Genomic DNA, 19476 nt, shown 5'->3' with positions numbered 1-19476 from the left:
CCTTCATGTTTTTCAGATACAGCCCCTGAGGAAGGGCCGTGTGGCCCGAAATGCATTGGGCACTTTTTGAAAGAGACAAAAGGATTGTATCATATATGCATATTGGATATTATGAAATATAATAATGTTCTGATGGACTACAAACTTTTAGTAAAAAAGCATTGATTCAAACCAAATGTTGAGCACTTTGTGTAATATAAGGAAACATATTTGATTAATTTCGTTCACCAATTCCCAATTGGGATCAGCAACAGTGCACGGAGGGCAAGTGGTTTCACTTGGCTGTATTATTTTATGTTTGAGGCGCAATAAGGACATTGGGCCAACCTCCGTAGCACGCATGGAATAGTTTTTTCAAACAGTTTAGAATAAGTATAACCCAGGAGTGCCCCTCTTTAAATTATTTCTGTTTGTTCCCTGTCCACAGGGAGGGAGCACCCCCTCCATAAGAATGTCTTTCGACGTGATTACAGGTCTAACAGATAACCGGGCCAGCACCTTGGCTTACACGAATGAACATGTAACGGAAATATACTCCCTCATTCATGATATTAGATCCTTCAATGTACAGGGAAGCAGCCTACCACAGCCATTAAAACAATTAGAATTCTTGACAAAAAGACAACTGAATCAGCGACTGCATGCATCCACTCTAGTGCAGTATCACCGAGCAAAAAGGATTCCTAGAGGTTTAAGAATGCCAATCAAGCCAATGTTATTCCGGTTTCATATGAAAAGGACTTTATGGATCGATGGTATGCAGTGTTGAATAAATGCTCGCTAGATCTTATTCTTTTATTGGTAGAAGAATTGGCAGTAGTAATCAAAGAAATCACGGAAGAAATCTCCTTAATTGAAACAGATTTACAAAGTAGAATGGATTCAGAGGATTGGTCAAAATTTTTAGAGGAAATGAACAACAGAATGAATAAATATACAAAAGAAATACAAGAAGGTAAACTCAGGAAATACAAAAGAGACACCTTGGACTACAAACTGAATGAGGTATATACGTGGGCAGAGGTTTATGCCCAGAGGAAAACCTTTACAAAAAGAAGCCCAAATACATCGTCACAAGAAAGTGTAGCTTCTGAGGGAGATACCATCATCAATAGAGCACCTCCCAGAGTAGAAAAAACCACTGGAGCAACTAGTGAAGTGGCGACTGAAAGTGCATCTACTAGTAAGACATCTTTTTCCGCCCAGGACGCGGACACAACCCAGCCACCAGGGAAACCAAAAGGAAAGTCAAAGAAGTAACAAAACAAAACCTGAGGAGCACGAAACAAACCTAGTCATTAATATTTCTTCACATGAGATAACTGCCCAACAGCTCAAGGTGCTCAACAAAGGGTTTAATTTTGTACCTACGTATCACACCAACATATTGGAAACAGAAATTGATTTCTTCAAATTCATGAGAATAATGCGCTTAAAATACTTTTTTTCCAATCTTCCTGATCAGAGCATCACTGAAATTCAAACTGAGTACCATGAGTTCAAACCCAAATCTTCGTTTCAAGCACCCATATCACATACTGTTCAAACTTTCTGATTTTACTGTTAGGCGCCTTGATACCTGCGGGTCATTGTTCTGCGCATTATAAATTTTTATCAATCAATCAATCATAAAATACTGGATGCCTTTGAAAATCTAGTACTCAATGACATTAAGCAAATTAAAACATGGAAAAAGCGGAACATGAATTTTTCAAAACACGAACGTTTAGTTCTTAAGGATTTAGCAAATGACCCCAGAATACAAATCCAACAGGCTGACAAAAGGGGGTGCAATTGTAATAAGGAACCGGCAATTCTATGAATCCAATGTGATAGAACACATATCAGACTCAGATACTTATCTTAAATTGGATGATGATCCTATCAAAGAATTGACCAGTACTCTAGATTCTATCTTAGAACAGGCGGAGAACATGCAATGGATTACCAAAAAGACAAGACAATTTTTGACAGTTTCATTTCCTAAACAACCTGGAATATACATGCTGCCAAAAATCCATAAGGACCAGGCAAAACCTCCTTTTCGACCCATTGTAACTGGATGCGGCACCATCTTCGAGCCCCTGGGCCAATATATAGATCACTTCCTTCAACCTTTTGTTCAGTCTTGGTACTCTTACACTAAAGATACTACACATTTTTTGCAAAAGTTGGCGAACATTCCATTTGAAACAGGAATGATCATGTGCACCCTAGATGTCAAGGCCTTGTACACCTCTATACCCCACGTAGCAGGGATAGAGGCAGTTGAATGGGCACTTCTCAAACAGGACGAATTATCAGCTAACAAAGTATTTCTCTTAGAGCTTCTTCATTTTTGTCTCCATCACAGTTATTTCAAATGGGACAATGAATTTTATTTGCAGAATAAGGGCACATCCATGGGCTTTTCCGGGGCACCGGCATATGCAAACACGTACATGGCTAAATATGAGGAAACATTTCTACTGAAAGATAAGGATTGGGTCGACAATATTATTTTATATTGTCGCTACATAGATGATATTTTTTTAATTTGGCAAAACTCCCAGGAACTGTTGGAACAGAAAATACTGCAATTGAATACATATGATGAAAACATTGAATTCACCAAAAACATAGAAACAAAAGCAATTCCATTTCTAGATGTCCTGGTGAAAATTGAGGATAATGCTATTCAGACTGAAGTGTATCATAAGACTACGGACAAAAACACGGCACTGATGTTTAACAGTTTTCATTCTAGAAATCTTGTCAACAATTTACCATACTCCCAAATGCTGCGAGTGAAAAGGATTTGTTCAGACAATGAGGCATTGGAATCCAATTTGGATATGATCACCACAAAATACATAGCAAAAAAATATCCTAAAATCCTTCTTGAAAAGACAAGAGAAAAAGTGCAAGATCAAGCGAGAGAACTACTGTTGAAAAACAAAGCCAAACCCACAGAAACGCGGCAAGTGTTTGTTTCTAAATACTCCACTAGTACCAATGAAATTAAAAGAAGTAACAATCGACATTGGGAACTTTTGAGTAATGAGCCTGACTTCAAAGAACTATTTGTAAGAAAGCCAATTTTTGCCTACAAAAGTTCTCAAAATATAAAGGAGTTATTGAAACCCAAACCGCGAGGAATTCAAACCATTTACAGAGGAACCAGAAAGTGCCAAAACTGTGTTCAATGCAACAATGTTATAGTGACCAACACAGTCAAACATCCATATACAGGAGAAACCATCATCACTAAGCACAATGCAGACTGTAACACCATGAACGTAATTTATGCAATAAAATGCCCCTGTGGTCTTTTATACATAGGGAAAATGGAACGCAAAGTAAAAACGCGTATTTCTGAACATAAAAGTACGATCCGCAACAAAAATCCTAATAGCAGTTTGGCAGTACATTGGGATTTAAACAGACATTCAATTGCCCAAGTAAAATTTCAGGTTCTCGAAGTGGTTGTTCCCGCACCCGGAAAAAATAACACAAAATGTTTACTCCAGAGGGAAGTATTCTGGATAAAACGTTTAGACACTCAGGATCCCAAAGGGATCAATGATAGAGTGGATCTAGGATGTTACTTGTAATTACTGTACCATTGTTGTGAGCATGCAAACCTGATTCCAGTTATTCGTCCATAGCTTACTGTTGTTGCTATGTTACTCATTGTTTATATATATTTTGTATATATTTTGTATACCATTAACTATATGTTGTTTATGGCACTTTTTTCCCTGGTTAGCATTTGTAGGTGCAGACATATCATTGTACCACATATCCTTTTAATAATTATCAGTGCTTAGGTATCACCCATAGGTTCGCTTTATACTAGATCGGACACGTTCCAATATAGCGCGCCTCTAAAGTTCACATTGAGCCTTTCGCATAGTCGAGATAGTCCTCTTTTTATGTTTCCCAAACACACTTTACACGCACGCGTGAGAGAGTGCTTTCTGAACACCTCGGGCGTCATCTTCCATTCACAGCAGCTCCGTTCGTTGACTTCGTGCGTCGTCTGCAGGTTCCACCCAAGGTATGGCGGGCCACTTTCCTTCGGCGGGTAGGTTCTCCCAATTATTACTAAAGCTGTGTGCTTTACAGGCACCCAGCTAGGCGGAACACGAACTGCATACCGTTTTAAATACAGAGCATCTCTCTTATCAAGGTTAGTGTTGTAGCACCTTATTACATACCATCTCTCTTTTGAAGTGTTGTCACAGGGTAGTGAGACCTTTTCTCTTTGATAACCAGGAGCTAGTTTATTATGGGACAATTTTGAAAAGTGAGGACGTTTCTTCAGTACCACAGTTTTTTTCACATACAAGTGAGTGATTTCTTTAGCGGATTTATGTCATTTTGGAACAACGCATTTCAGTGTAATGCTATCATTTTGTTTGTTGTTTGTTTTTTCTCATTTTTTTACCACAATACAAAGTCGTGTAGTTTAAGATCTGTCTAGATATAAACATTGGATAATTTAATCTTGCTTATGAAATGAGGAAGCTCTAGACTGTAACCCATGTCATTGGAGATTTTTCTAGTGTTGTGAATGTATTCCTTCATGTTTTTCAGATACAGCCCCTGAGGAAGGGCCGTGTAGCCCGAAATGCATTGGGCACTTTTTGAAAGAGACAAAAGGATTGTATCATATCTGCATATTGGATATTATGAAATATAATAATGTTCTGATGGACTACAAACTTTTAGTAAAAAAGCATTGATTCAAACCAAATGTTGAGCACTTTGTGTAATATAAGGTAACATATTTGAATAATTTCGTTCACCAATTCCCAATTGGGATCAGCAACAGTGCACGGAGGGCAAGTGGTTTCGCTTGGCTGTATTAATTACTGTGTTAGCTCCTGCCTCACCACCTTTCTGAAACCCTTGTCTTGAAAAAACAGGCATTGAACCTCCAAGTTTGTCTAACAGAGGCGGGGGGGACCTGTGTGGCTCATCACTGGCGAGTGGTCAGAGATACCTCTCGGAAGAAGCGGGACATCTTTAATCAGCAGACAGTCCGTCGAAGGAACAAAGATGGCGTCAATGCGTGCCTGTGTGTGGTGCGCCATTGAGGTGTGCGTGAATTGTTGAGAATGAGGGCGCCATAATCGCCAGGCATCGCATAAACCTACTGTTGCGGACCAAGACCTCAGTTGTTTGGCCTGTGGAATTCTACCAGGGGATGGAGGGCCTGTCGTGTCAAGGTCGGGTGATGAGACTGCGTTAAAGTCAACCCCAAGAAATGTGGGACCAGGGGGCAGGGACTCCAGGAAGTCAACAGACTGAGCTAGGATCATCGTCAGCATTGAGGGAGGAGGGTAAAGGGACACCAGGTTGAGCGGGTTGCCGTTTAGTGTGCCTCTGAGGGCCACGAAAGTGCCCTGGGCATCAAAAGTCGTTCAGACAGTCACCAGAGGAAGGGAGCGTTTCACCACGATCGCCACCCCTCGGAAAACCCAAGTGCCACACTCTCATAGCCGTACCGCGTTAAGAAGGGACAATGATTACCCAGCAGGTGGGTCTCTTGTAAAAGTAAGATGTCCGCCCCTGAGCTCTGTGCGTATCTGAGGACAGCCATGCGTTTCAAGCGGTCCAGGAGACCATTAACGTTCCGTGACATGATGCGCAGGGAGGCGTTTATCAATGGTGTTTCGGACATGGCACTTGGATTGGCAGTGGGACTACAAGACTGAAAGGAGAGGCCTAGTCTGTCTGCCCTATCAGATGTACGTCAGGGTGCTTCATGAATGCTGGTGTGGTAGAACTAAAACACCCAAAACATAAAAACAGGTCAATAGGAGCTTCCAAAGGGAGATCTGTATGTCTCATGGGGAGCAAATTCGGGTGCCATAGGAAAGCCGGTGTGGCGAAACTAAAGAAAAGGAAAAGAACCAAAAATACAATTGAAACCTGGGACAACGGTCCCACCCCCTCAACCCCCCTCCCACCCTACACTTCAGGAACTGAAGCATCTGTCGCCCTAATAATAAATCAGTGAGTAACAACCAAGCTAAAACGTTTGGGAATGGGAAAGCGGGGAGATCCCCGCCTCGTGTCCGGATATGTGTGTACGAGTTCATCGGGAAAGTACGAAATGTTCTGGGTTAGAGCACCATCTCCGGCCGCGGAGCTAGGCCGGGCGGGCAGAGACCAGTTCAAGCAGGGTCGCGCAGGAGCCTCGGGCTACAGGAGAGGTCCGATTCCGGAAGGTCGATCGCCGAGGGTCCGGGCGAAGCACCCCCGCCATCCAGGCAGCCAGAGGAGCCGGAGCGCCTCCCAGTCGAGGGTCCCCCAGAGAGAGACACCCATTGCCGTGAGTGTCCTGGCGGGGAGGCTGAGCAGGTCCTTCTCTGCGGGAGTGGTTACCCTGAGGTTGAGGAGCATAAGGAGCGGGGAGGTCAAGACCGCCCACCTCCCCCCCTGAGTCCAGCACCCGATCCCCAGCCCACAGAGGGTGTTCCTCCGTCGCCCAGGTCCAGGCCGCCGTCGGGTCATCAAAGAACAATGTCTTGTTTGCGAATACCACACGCAGGCGAGCCGGGAAGAGGAGCCGGTATTGAGTGTTGAGTGCCCTCAGCTTCTGCTTGACCTCTCCAAAGGAGCGGCGCTGGCCCTGGACCTCGCGGGTGTAGTCTGGGAAGATCATGATAGCACAATGTTCGTAGCGCAGCCGCTATTACTTGCGGGCTCCAGCCAAGACAATGTTGCGGTCTTTGAAGTTGAGAATCCGCATGATGAATGGGCGGGGGGCGCACCCGGCGCCGGCCTCGGGGCCAAACACCTGTGGGCCGGCTCAATCGCAAACCATGGGGAGAGAGAGCCCTCTGGGACCCACGACCGCAGACACCTATCCAGGAAATCCGCTGCGCAGCCCTGCTCCACTCCTTCCGGAAAGCCCACCAGGCGAAGGTTATTACGTCGAGATCTATTTTCAGCATCCTCTGCCCGGCGGTGCAACTCCTGAGTGTGAGACTGAAGACTGGCCACCTGCCCCTTAAGTTGCTGGACGTCATCTTCCACAGTGGTCTCGGTCTCTGCAATTCGGGCAGTGACGTTACGGAGGTCCTGCCGAATGAGTCATGTTGACTCGCACTTCTGCAATTTTGCCTTCCACCGAGGTCTGAGATGTGTGGGTGGCCTGGAGGATGGTGGTCAAGTCCGCGGACGGAGAGGCCTCCTGTTCAGGCACGTCCCCGGTAGCCCCCGCTTCCAAGGTAGTAAAGCCATCCATCTTGGTGTGGGTGGCAGGAGTCTTCGCTGACCTGTCTGTTCTGCCCATGATGGCTCCTGGGAGTCAAGGATTGCTCGCGTTCCCACGGGCAGACCCCACAGTGGGAAGTCAACAAGTTAAAGCGGGCGAGCAGTGGGTCGGCCGGGACAAGCAGTTAGCACAAGGACTCAGCACGGGTCGAAGTGCCGCCGCCAGAATTGTGCGGCCGGAGTCCAGGAGGAGGGAGGGAGAAGGACCCCGTTCCAGGGCTAAACAGGAATCCCCAGCGAGGGCCACAGAATGCTCCGCAGGGTGGTTACACAGAACGTCCGCAGGGATAGTAGCGGGTCCAGGACTGAGCGACCACGGGAGCACAGTAATGGTCAGCGCCAGGCCCAGAGAGGAGAGGCCCAGCAGGGTCAGTTCACCTCAGCCGCAGGTCGCAGGAGACGCGCCGGGAGTGGGGGAGAGGGGGAGAGGGGGAGGAGATGGGGTGGAGGGAAGAAGCCGTATTAACCAGGGCCCATGCACCTGCCGACGGCCGAATCCTCCACCCAAACACAGATGCCCCACTCCTTACCTCCAGTCCAGGGCGCAGGAGCTCGCCACCCGTCACAGAGCTCCCACTGATCGCCAGTGGCGCCCGCAGCAGCGGCACAGGCCTCAGGTTCATTAGGGGCAACCAGGAATCGTGCAGGCCTCCCCCACGTGGACTCCGTAGGCTCTCCACTCCCAGAGATGTTGCTTGGGCCAGGGGGGTGGCGGAGAGGGAAAGGTCCGCCCTCAGCAGACTGCCCATTGGCACCGGCGATGTCCCCCCGTGGGAGACCCCAGTCCCATTGGGTCCTACAGCAGGTGGCGAAGTCCCCTCAGACCCGGGATGGGGGGCAATGATGGAGCGCCTCTTCAGGAGTTCACGCAGCTCGCGGAAGCTCGCGGCTCCGTCAGGAATCCACCTCACTGTTTCATATGCCTGTCCATTCAAACACCAGAAGCTGTTAAAGTGTACTTTAAGAATCAGACGCGTAATTTATCGTGGCAGTGGCCATCTTTAACACAGAGGAAATAATTAATCACAGAAGCCAAAGTCTTGCTGCATTAGCAGCCTGGGCGCCATAATGTGGCCGTCTGTGGGTCTCAAGCACTCCTCTGCCTGGGCGCCATTATCCCGTCTCTTTTCACTTTCCATAGTGGGCGAGAAAGATTACACATGGAATGTTAAGGAAGACATATAACTGGATGACTAGGGCCTAGTGAGCACGCTCCATGTCGTACTGCCTTTTATTGGTTTTATTCTTCATGTAACACTGCTTTTATTGTGGTGGCTCAGCAAACGCTTGCCTTGTCAGAAAGCTGGATTAGGAGATGGCTGCTGATTGACCTTCAAGAAGTGTTTTGTGAATTTTGGTTCTCTCCATGTCTGTGGATCAGAGAGTGGTCTGCGATCCATCATCAACAGTCAATTTAAGTCACATCACCTGCTCTCAGAAAACTCAGAAAAACTGACATGAGCAATGGAGGCAGCGGTGCCCCCGTAGGGGTGCATACATGGGTGCTAGAACACCCCAGGTAGAAATAGGGCCCTCTCTCACGAGGTGCAGATTGGAGCTGTGCTTCTGTAGAGCCGCAGACACTTTAAACATGCCAGTTTCAAGGTGGGATATACCCTGCTAAATCAGTTTACATTGATTTAAGGCTGAAAAGGAATGATTACGAATACAATTAAGTGCCACAATAATGCAGCTAAATTTCCACTATTATGCTGCTAAATTTCCACTTTTGAGCCGCTAAATTTGCAAATCTATGCCGGAATATCCTAGGGGGGTCTGTCTAGAAGCTTCCCCCACTTCAAAGGAAGGCCCAGGTATAAATATTTGCCCCCAGGCACCAACTCTTCAGTACACTTCTGGACCTGTGGATACAATTCCAGGAAGAAGGACTGTTGTGCTTCGGAGGACTGGACCTGCATCTGATGAACCCAGGACCCCAAAGTGATTCCAAGGGCTTGTTGGCTGACCTCCCGACTAGAGCCTCAGAAACAGAAGGCTATGTCAACCTTGAACCCAGCACTTGGATCTGCTATCTGTGAATCTTACCCCGCAAAGTGGTGCTACTCTTATCCTTTACCCTTAAAAGTGGGCCTGAAGGTGCTCTGGCAGCCCATCTGTGGAAAGCAAACACAAGGAAATGATGGATGTAGCGCTGAAACTTTTCAGACACTCACCCTCAGTCACAGATCTGGGTTTAATCCATCATCTTTCTTTGGCTCCCTCCGCCACTCCAGTTCAGACACAGCTATATTTGAATTTGAATTGAATTTGTAAGGCGCACTGCTACCTCGGGGGGTTTCCCGGCGCCGGCCAGATAGGAGTGCTGAGAAAAACTAGTGTTCAAGCTTTTGCGGATTAGTTAGTAATCGGTTTCCTCGCGACGTGAGAAAGGTATCGAGTTCCACAAGGTAGGTCCTAAATAAGAAAAGGACCGGCCACCCATGCGGGAAAGTTTGAATTTAGGGACAGAGAACCTCATCTGATTGGTAGATCGAAGGAGACGCAGGGGTTGGTAAAGCTGAGCTAACTTTTATAAATATTTGAGGCCACTCCAGTTTTGATTTTAAACATATAGCAGAGGGCCTTACATTTTATATGGTTCTTCACCTTCAGTCAATGAAGGCTATGGAGGAACCTGGTGACTGATAAAGATTTAGGCACCTGACATAATAGTCTAGCCGCCGCATTCTGCACCATTTGAAGTCTTTGGACTATAGCTTTATTGGAGCCCAGGTAGAGAACTTTGCCTTAGTCTAGCCTGGAATTGACATGGGCATGGACTACCGTTTTTTGAGCAGAGAGGGGGATCATCCATAAGATTTTTTTCAGTCATTTTAAAAGGTAAAGCCAATGGCAGATAACCTAGTGACTTGTTGCTTCATTGAAAGATGCTCGTAAATGATGAAACCTGGATTACAAACATGGTGTACCCGCAAAGACAGCATACCCAATTTGGAGGGCCTGTGCTGAGCACCCCATAGATCATGTTATTTTCCTAAAATCATAACTTCAGTCTTTCCACCGTTCAGTTTGAGTAGATTGTTTTGCATCCAAGATGCAACTTTACTCAGACCTGACTGTAGGGCAGAGGGGTTGGACCCCTTAGCTGAGGAAAGCACAAAAATGATCTGAGTGTCGTCAGCATAGAAAAAGAGGGAGAGACCAGCCTCTTCCACAACATCCACTAACGGACAGATTTACACATTAAAAGGCAGAGGTCTCAACACCGACCTTTGAGGAACCCCATAAGGGGACGAATAGGAGTTGGAATTCGCTGACGCAGAAAAAACCTGAAAGGTTCAGTCAGCTAAAAAAGATGCGATCCACTGCAAGGCTAATCCATCTAGGCCAATCAACTGCAAGGCTCTGAACAAGACAGAATGAGACACTGTGTCAAAAGCGGCGCTGAGGGCCAATAATATAAGGGCCATGGTTTCACCCTCATCCAACCTATGTCTTATCATTTCAGTCACTCCATGAAGAGTAGATTCGGTAGAGAAACCAGCTCTAAAAGCTGATTGAGAGGGGTGAAGGGCGTTCCCGGATTCCACAAGTGCAGTCAATTGGCCGTTTATATGCTTTTCCGGGATATTGGAGAAGGCAGGGAGCAGCGAAATGGAGCGGTAGTTAGATGGATTAGTAGAGTCGGCATTGGACTTCTTAAGAAGAGGCAGGATGATGGCATGTTTCCATTCCTGAGGAACAACGCCCTCCGACAGGGAGGTGTTAGGGAGATCCATGAATATGGCGAGTATGGGCGCGACCAACTGTTTGATCTCATGAAAGGGAAGTAAATCCTGAAGAGACCCCGGTTAATGGAACTAGGCTCCAATAGGATCCAAGTTTCCAGTTTATTGGGAGAGGGACTTTTAACATGTGACTCTGGTTCGACAAACTCCGGGCTGTCTGTGATGTTAGTCTCGGTAATCGGTAAACTAGTCTGAGAGTGTTTACTGAGCAGTGCAGAATGTATTTGTTCAACTTAATCATTGAAGTAGAAGGCAAGTTCCTCACACTGGGCGCCAGTAAGAGCAGGGGGGTAGTCTGAGTTTCTGCGCCAGAGAGTTCTTTTACTACCTTAAAAAGTGTTTTGGAGCAATTTTGGGACTGAGAGATTTTATGTGTAAAGAACTCAGCCCGAGGTACTTTACAAAAAAAGTGTGGTATTCCTTGAGCGCTTTTTTATATGCTACTTTATCTCCTTCAAGATAATGTTTCCTCCAACATCTTTCAAGGCATTTATATTTATATTTCTTACTTTTCAGCTCCTTAGAAAATCAGGGAGCGGGTGGCAGGTGTCTTTTTACGCACTTGTTAGAAACAGGGAGGCAAGTGTCTGCTGCTAGAACAATCCAATTTTGGATGACACCAAGATCAGTAACAGTAATCTGTTCTGCCATAGTTTGCTATCAACTAACGATTTATTTAGAGCTGAGACGTCAAGTTTGGCCCAATTTCTCCTTTTTTGATCAGTTACCAGGCAGGTCGCTGAAGGGAAAAAAGCCACTTTCAATGAGAAAGCTACAGCAAAATGATCCGACCATCATAAGGGAAGCGCAGAGACACAGCTAAGATCAAGTAAATTGGAAAAAATAGGATCTAACAGATGGCCCGCTATATGGGTAGGACCTGAACTGCATAGATGAATGTTCATAGCTTCTAAATCATCAATGAGTGACAAAATCATGGTACATTTTGGATCGTCTAAGTGTAGGTTCCGATCACCCAGAATGGTGAAATTAGCAGCCTTCAGGATTTGAGGGGATGCTCGATCGTCCAAAGAACACGCCCACGGCCCGCCGGGTCGGGAGGGAGGTACATCAAGATGCCTGAGAAAGTAAAATTACGCGTCAGTGCTATTTTGAATAACAGTGCTTCACAATCCATTACACAGACGTCATCAGTTATACATGTTAAAGAGCTCTTGTGAATAATGGCTATGCCGTCCCCATCTTCCCCTTCCTGTCTTTCCTTATAATACAATAGTTATAATACAATAGTTCGGTGGAGATGCAGCTGCCACATCTGAGCCTGAGCTTTCCTGTAACCAGGTTTCTGTTAAGAAGACAGCATCCGGTTGGTTGTTCATCAGGAAATCGAGAATGTTGTTTTGATGTTTTGGCAGAGAGCGGCAGTTAATGTTATAAAAAAGTGTAATCTGTACGGGATAAAATTGTGCTTTTAGGTAACACCCTGTTGGGTAGATCGCCTAGGTTGAATTGCCCCACTACACTACAGGTGTGTCTAAACCTAGTGTAAAAGTCCCTGCTAAAGATGGACGTAGCAGAAGAAAACAGACAATGCTGGCAGTGTGTAGAGTTCATCCATTTTTACAATAGTGTATTTGGGTGAAAGAGCCAGGCACAACTTAGTAAGTTGTTTGGGGGTATATGCTAATCTCAATACCTTGTTTGGTCCAGGGGTCGTGGCCGCTGGTCGCAGTCGGGCGTGGATGGGCACAGACGGGCTTTCGTGACGCAATGCAAAACACTAGAGCGCTGACCGGCCAAATCATCAGGCACCCCAAAATGGACTCCCGAGGACCGGAGCCTCGAGGAAAGTGCAAGAGTTAAAAAAAAATATTAAAACATCAAATTCATGAAGTTACAGCAACGGGAAAGAGGAGTGTAAGACATTATTAAGGTAGTTTTAGGCAAGTCAAGAATAAAGTACAGCAATGTAAAAATTAGGAACACATAAAATTCATCAAACAGAGCAGGAGGTAAGAGCAATCTAAAAACTCTTAGTCCGTTTTAGGCAAGAGATCTCCTATCAAGCGCTGAGCGTCCGCTACCGGGCCATAAACTAGGGCCGAAGCGTGACACAACGCAAAACACTAGAGTGATGACCGGCAGTGTCTGAAAAGTTTCAGCGCTCCGTCCATTATCTCTTTATTTATTTATTTATTTATAGAGGATTTATAGTGCGCATGGCTGCCTCAGCGACGAGGCGTCCCAGCGCAGACCAGAAACCAGAAGGGAGGAAAACAAGGGGATTCACAGGCGTCAAATGTTAAATAGAGGGGAACAGCCATGTTTTTAAAGATTTCCGGAATGCCAAAAGATTGGGAGTTGCCCGAATGCTAGCTGGAAGGGAGTTCCAGAGTTTGGCTGCCAGAAAGCCAAACGAACGACCCCCGGTCCGTGCTTTCTTCACTCGAGGGACACATACCAGACCTTGGTGGGCAGAACGCAAAGCACGTCTAGGCAAATACGGCTTCAATAAGCCTGATAGCCCACTGGGGGCATGCTGTCTCAGAATTTTATGGGCAATGCACAGCACCTTAAACTGAATACGGGCTTCAATTGGCAGCCAATGCAATTTCAAGATCACCCGTGCAGCTGATTGAGACCGTGGGAGTGTCACTAGCATACGGGCTGCCGCGTTTTGGACCCTCTGCAGACGTTTGATACTAGCCTTGTTGGCACCCAGATATAGAGCATTGCCATAGTCAAGCCTCGCAAGAATGGAGGCTTGCATGATGGTTTGGCGTACTCTAGGCGGAAAGAAACCAAGCAAAGGCCTCAAATCTCTTAAGAGCCCAAAACAAACAGCAGCAACAGCTCTTGTCTGTTTATCAAATGTTAGTCCGGAATCGTATCTGACACCCAAGTTTTTTACCGACTTCTTCGGTGACGGGGCAGGTTTTAGATGTTCATGCCACCACTGGTCTGACCAGAGTCCCTGATCCTTCCCATATAACATAATCTCGGACTTGCTGGCATTTAATTGAAGGCAGTTATCCTTCATCCAGTCCGAGATCACAGTCAAATCCTCTTTAAAATTCTCTAGGTTGGCACGGCATTTTTTTGAGGAGGAAATCACCAACTGGGTGTCGTCTGCATACGACACCAGGGACAGTCCCCTGCCTCTGGCCACCTCCGCTAATGGACCCACATACAGATTAAATAAGAGTGGGCTCAGGATGGAACCTTGAGGTACCCCCCGACACAAGGCATAGTCCTGCTGTGGTAAATAAATAAATAATACCCTATTTTTGACTAGACATATATCATAACAGATAGCTCAATAAATAAGAGTCAAGATTCGAGGTAGTAGGAGTTTTGCAGGTTTAATACAGCATAAGGACAGGAACAGGACAACCTGCATAGGAATAGGATGGCAGGGCCCAGCAGCTGCTGGGGCTGGATCTGGGATGAGCGCGCTGACTTTAAATAACAATACATGAGCATATATACATAACGCAAACACATAGCATTACATTGCAATAGGCGTAACAGTGGGTGGAGCAGAAGGCGTGACGCGTAGCAGTCGCGAAAGATAAGGGGGAAAGTAGGTGTAACTGGGCGTATACATAGACATGTGATGCAAACGTAACAGAATATGTCATGAATGGGGCGGAAACCATGGAGGGGGCTACCTAAGGAGCCGGGACCTCTAACCTGGTGGTGCGCGCAAACTGGCAATGACGTATCACTAGGAGAAGCTGGGGGCTATGAACTCTGTGCTAGGAGCAGAGACTGAAGTCTGGAGGGTCGGAGCGACATGTACCTAAACCCTATCTAGTATCTGATGTTTAGAGAACATGTTGATATAAACTAGAAGTCATAAGGGGAAAGGCTAACTTGATTCTAAGACTGGACCATGCATTATTCTACATGTAGTGCGTGTTGAAGAATATTAAATGACCATTAAATGCAGTATTTCTCTAACATGGAGCCCTGAAGGCTAGACAACGACGGAAACTATTGATGCGATTCAGTAGTTTAGGAATGCAGGGAAGGAGGACTGAACTGATAACTGGACTCATAACATACTCTTGGCAGACTCAGAGACTGAGCCAGGCTGGGCCGGGCACTGCGAGGCAGGAAGTAAGTGAAGGGTCGAGGATACAGGTGGGGGCTGTATCGCTCCTCAGCGAGGCTTCAGGAGACAGGAGCTGAATCTGGTGTCCGGGCCCTTTTGAGGCCTAGAAACGGGGACTTTATAATAGAATAACGTGCACACTGAGAAACGTGGCAACGTAGCTTTACATAGGCCTGATATTCGTATTATTCACGAGGACTGGAAACTGACATACTAGAGGTGGACACAACTGTAATTGCGTCATTAATCAGACATGGGGAATGCATATGCATATTTAATCATGCACACATAACATATGATGGATGACGCGTAGGGACACAGAACATGGCAAAATTTACTTTTCCACATTCCCTCCTTGTCACTACGTTTCCATCAGGAAACATCAATATTCATGATACCATCTATCATTTCATACAGTATCATTTGCTCGTCTCGAATTATCCTGGAACGGGATTTAGAACGGGATTTAGAACGGGGCTGGAACGGGGCAGGAATACAAGAGGTAGCACAAATGCCGCAAATCGCAGGGCCACATTGTATACAGAGGCAGCAGCTGAATATGATCGCTACTGCAATACCTAGAAAGGACAATATTTTCCATCCCCATGCGGAAATTATATTCCAGAACCAACCGGACCATGTCCAGGTGCCTGGATCTTGGTGTATCAGATGGGCAATTTTATGGAGTCTGGTTATAGCTGAATAGACAGACGGCGCGTTATTTGGAATGAAAATGCAGCAACTAGATCCGATGACTCTACAGGCCCCGCCCCTATCGGCCAGTATGACGTCAAGGACGAGACGATTCTGTAAAACGACAAATCTCATAGCAGATTGCTCTTCGGTTAAGTTACCTAGAGCAGAGGCAGTCTCATTTACTACAGCTTCAAGGGTTCTGGTTAACCTACGGATCAACTTACTATTCTGGATAGGTCCTATAAAGAAAAAGAAACCTCTGTTGAAATCTGTATACTGTTCTAGAGCAGTTTCAGTATAATCGACAATTGGGGACTCCCTTCTATGTCTAATGTGTACTAGATGTGTGTTTCTATGATAATCAGGTGGGGCTAGGAAAACTGGTGGCAGTAGGAAGGCAATGTAACAGGTTCCCTCCCAATCGAGGGGCAGACGAATATATGCAGTTTGACCACAAATAAAATATGAATGACGTGAAGCTTTAAAAATAGATTTCCCACTGTCACTATACTTGACAATAGTAGTACATTCACTATGTCCTACATGTACGGAACCCTTATTTCGGACACATAATTCGCCTTTGACTGGTAGTACTGAAATAGCAGGTAAGTCTGGAGTAGTATCAGACTGAACATTCAGGACCATAAAATTCGAAGAATAATTACCTAAATTATACACTTCATTTTCTAGATCTAACCCGGTTCTGTGGGGAAGACCTTGCTTGTCTGGGAAACATGTACTGTTAAGAAAAGACATATCTGTTGAGGATGACGTTAACGTGGACCATGCTCCACACGAACCATTATGTGAGAATGGATAAGGAAAAAGTGGCAGAACTCCCTTCGGCATCTGGAAAGGGGGGAGTCGACCACATACCCAACAATTAGTGGCATTGCTGGTCTGGTGTGAGTAATGTAACATGCGGATAAATGAGTTATTACGCATAGCGAGGCGGTAGGACAGTTCATGAGGGGGCAGATCACTAAACGTGTGCTCTACTGTAGCATTAGCAGACTTATTTACATGTGAAACTGGGAAACATAGATAAAATGCATAACTGGTGCAGGAAATCATAATGCTGGAAAACAATATAAAACATAGAAAAACTATACATCGGATTGAGTTTTGACTGACTCTCTCACTATGGGGGTCTATTTTATACATGTCAGAAACAGTCTAACCGTTTCACCTAGGGGAGGACTTAGACAATCAAACTGGCTGACTTAATTTACTAGACCGTAATTTCTGTTTATACTCCTGCTGTGGAGTTTTCTCTAACAGGGGAGGGGTTGTAACAATGTCATTTGCGGGACAGTCCTTGAGAACAATATTCTGGCAATCCTTCAAATCCTGGGAAATGTTCTTAAAGACGGGTTTCAGTCCTTTAAAAAGTTTAACATGAGAAAGGTGCACCCAGCCCTTGCGTCCTTCCAACTTCACGGCTGTACGGGTGGTGAGGAGGACCTGTCGGGGCTCTTTCCATCGAGGCTCCAGCGGACTTGATCTGTCAAAGTTGCGGACCATCACCATGGATCCTGGAACGATTTCATGCGGTGCCACCTCGGTATTGTCTGGAAATGCGGCGGCAACCTGTGAACGACATGAGTTGAGGGCAGACATCAAGGAAGCTAGGTAATCTGTCAGCATATTACTTGAAACATCGGTAATACTTCGGGGTCTAGGAGTACCCCACATGTTAGGGGGGCGGCCGAATACGACCTCATACGGGGACAGACCTGATCTGGAATGTGCGACCATGCGCATATAAAATAAAGCGACTGGCAGAGCTACTAGCCAGTCCACACCTTTTTCTTGACAGACTTTGGCGATGCGGATTTTCAGGGTTTGATTATGTCTCTCAACGAGACCGGCTGCTTCAGGATGGCGTACACAATGGAACTTCCACTGGTACCCTAACAAAAGGGAAACGTGCTTCATTAACTCTGAGGAGAATGGCTGGCCGTTGTCAGAATATACGACTCTAGGGAGTCCATAACGGGGGAAGAACTCACGAACCAACTGCTTAGCAGTGGTCGCGGCTGTGTAATCTGGGACTGGATATGCTTCTGTCCACCTGGACAAAGCGCATACAACTACAAGGACATACTTGAAACCTCGACATCGCTCCATCTGAATATAATCCATCTGGAGGACTTCAAAAGGGTGGTCAGGGGGCTGGAATCCACCTTGTTCCACCGGGACACTTTTACCTGGATTAAACTGACAACATATCATACAGGTACGGACTTTCTGCTTAGCTGCAGCTCGTAAATGCTTGTTGAACCAAATGTTCTGGATACTATCTAACATAGCTTTTTCTCCTAAATGTGCTGGACTATGTGCGGTATTAATAATGACTTGAACCATAGAGTCGGGGAGAAACCATGTGGCTCTACCCTTTGTTAACCATCCTTGATCTGTCTGGACCCCTCCTTGTTCGGACCATTTCTTGATTTCATCGGGAGTAGCATGTAACTGGATATCTATGACATCTTGTGTAGGGTCCTTAACTGTCATGCATGTAGTCGGATCTGGAGTATGTGTCTGTGTCGGATTAACTTGAATGTCTGGAGTCTGTGCTGTAAGCTTGGCTGTGCGATCTGCTAGGTCATTACCTTGGGAAATAATGTCAGTAACTTTCGTGTGTGCTTTGCACTTCATGATAGCAATGGATGTCGGTAAGTGTATGGCATCTAACAGAGCTTGAATAAGGAGACCATGCTGAATCTTGGTTCCATGAGAAGTCATGAAACCTCTCTCCTGCCAGAGCACTCCGAAGTCGTGTACAACTCCAAATGCGTAGCGTGAATCTGTGTAAACATTAACTTTCAGGTTCTTGGCGTGTATGCAGGCTTGTGTCAGAGCAACTAGCTCTGCTGCTTGAGCGGACAGGGTGTCAATACGGTGTGTTTCAATAACTTCAGTGTCAGTAGTCACTGCATACGCGGCGACTAGTTCTCCTGTACTTGTTCTTAGGCATGAACCATCCACATAAAGTGTCAGGTCGGGGTCTGGTAACGGAGTATCTGTCAGATCTTGTCTTGGCTTTGTCATAATGTTAACTACTTCCACACAGTCATGTGGGTCAGGATTCGAAGTAACTGATGGTAACAGTGTAGCAGGATTTAAAATGTTGCAGCGTCTGATTTCTATGTGTGGCTGGAACAGTGTCAATTCATAACCTGTTAAACGTGCAATTGTCAAGTGCTGAGTTTGTGTTCGGTTCAGAAGAACTTCCACAGAATGTGGAACTTGTACTGTCAGAGAGTGTCCTAAAACTATGGAATCACTTTGTCTGATAGCTAGTGCTGTGGCTGCAACTGACTTGAGGCACGCAGGCAAAGCCTGGGCGACTGGATCTAATGTGCTCGAAAAATAAGCACAGGGCTTGTATTGTCCTGCTTGATCTTGTGTGAGAACAGATAATGCTGTACCTTCACGTTCTGTGACGAAAAGTGTAAAAGGCTTACTGTAGTTCGGTGTCGCTAGAACTGGAGCTTGGCATAGGGCTTTCTTTAACTCATTGAAACTAAGTGTATGTTCAGATGTCCAAGGGAGGACAGTCGATACGGCTGCCTCCTGTGTCGTTAACTGTATCAGTGGCTTGGCTAGAAAGGCATACTGAGGAATCCATTGTCTGCAATAAGAAGTGAGGCCGATAAAGGCACGTACCTCCTTCTGTGT

At 45.8% G+C, this 19476-nt stretch overlaps 1 protein-coding gene across 5 annotated transcripts in view; it reads left to right on the top strand.

The window, feature by feature from the left end:
- The window catches only part of LOC144829499 (uncharacterized), a 400486-nt gene that overhangs the window by 99865 nt on the left and 281145 nt on the right, over nucleotides 1-19476 (top strand). For 2 of the 5 annotated variants that reach the window (XM_078688695.1, XM_078688696.1), the window contains one exon: nucleotides 17-4539. The exons of 2 other annotated variants lie outside the window; for them this stretch is intronic. In XM_078688695.1, coding sequence (XP_078544821.1) covers nucleotides 1749-3593 — 1845 coding nt within the window. In that variant the 5' untranslated portion in view covers nucleotides 17-1748 and the 3' untranslated portion in view covers nucleotides 3594-4539. Of the gene's footprint in view, nucleotides 1-16; nucleotides 4540-4578; nucleotides 4660-19476 lie in introns of those variants that run through there. One more of the 5 variants, XR_013610686.1, reaches the window with a different exon arrangement.

The sequence above is a fragment of the Lissotriton helveticus genome, chromosome 4_1 (genome assembly GCF_964261635.1).
Source record: "Lissotriton helveticus chromosome 4_1, aLisHel1.1, whole genome shotgun sequence".
In the NCBI taxonomy this organism is placed as follows: Eukaryota; Metazoa; Chordata; class Amphibia; order Caudata; family Salamandridae; genus Lissotriton; species Lissotriton helveticus.
The sequence above is the reverse complement of the archived record's forward strand: the minus strand, read 5'-3'. Positions and strand labels throughout refer to the sequence as shown.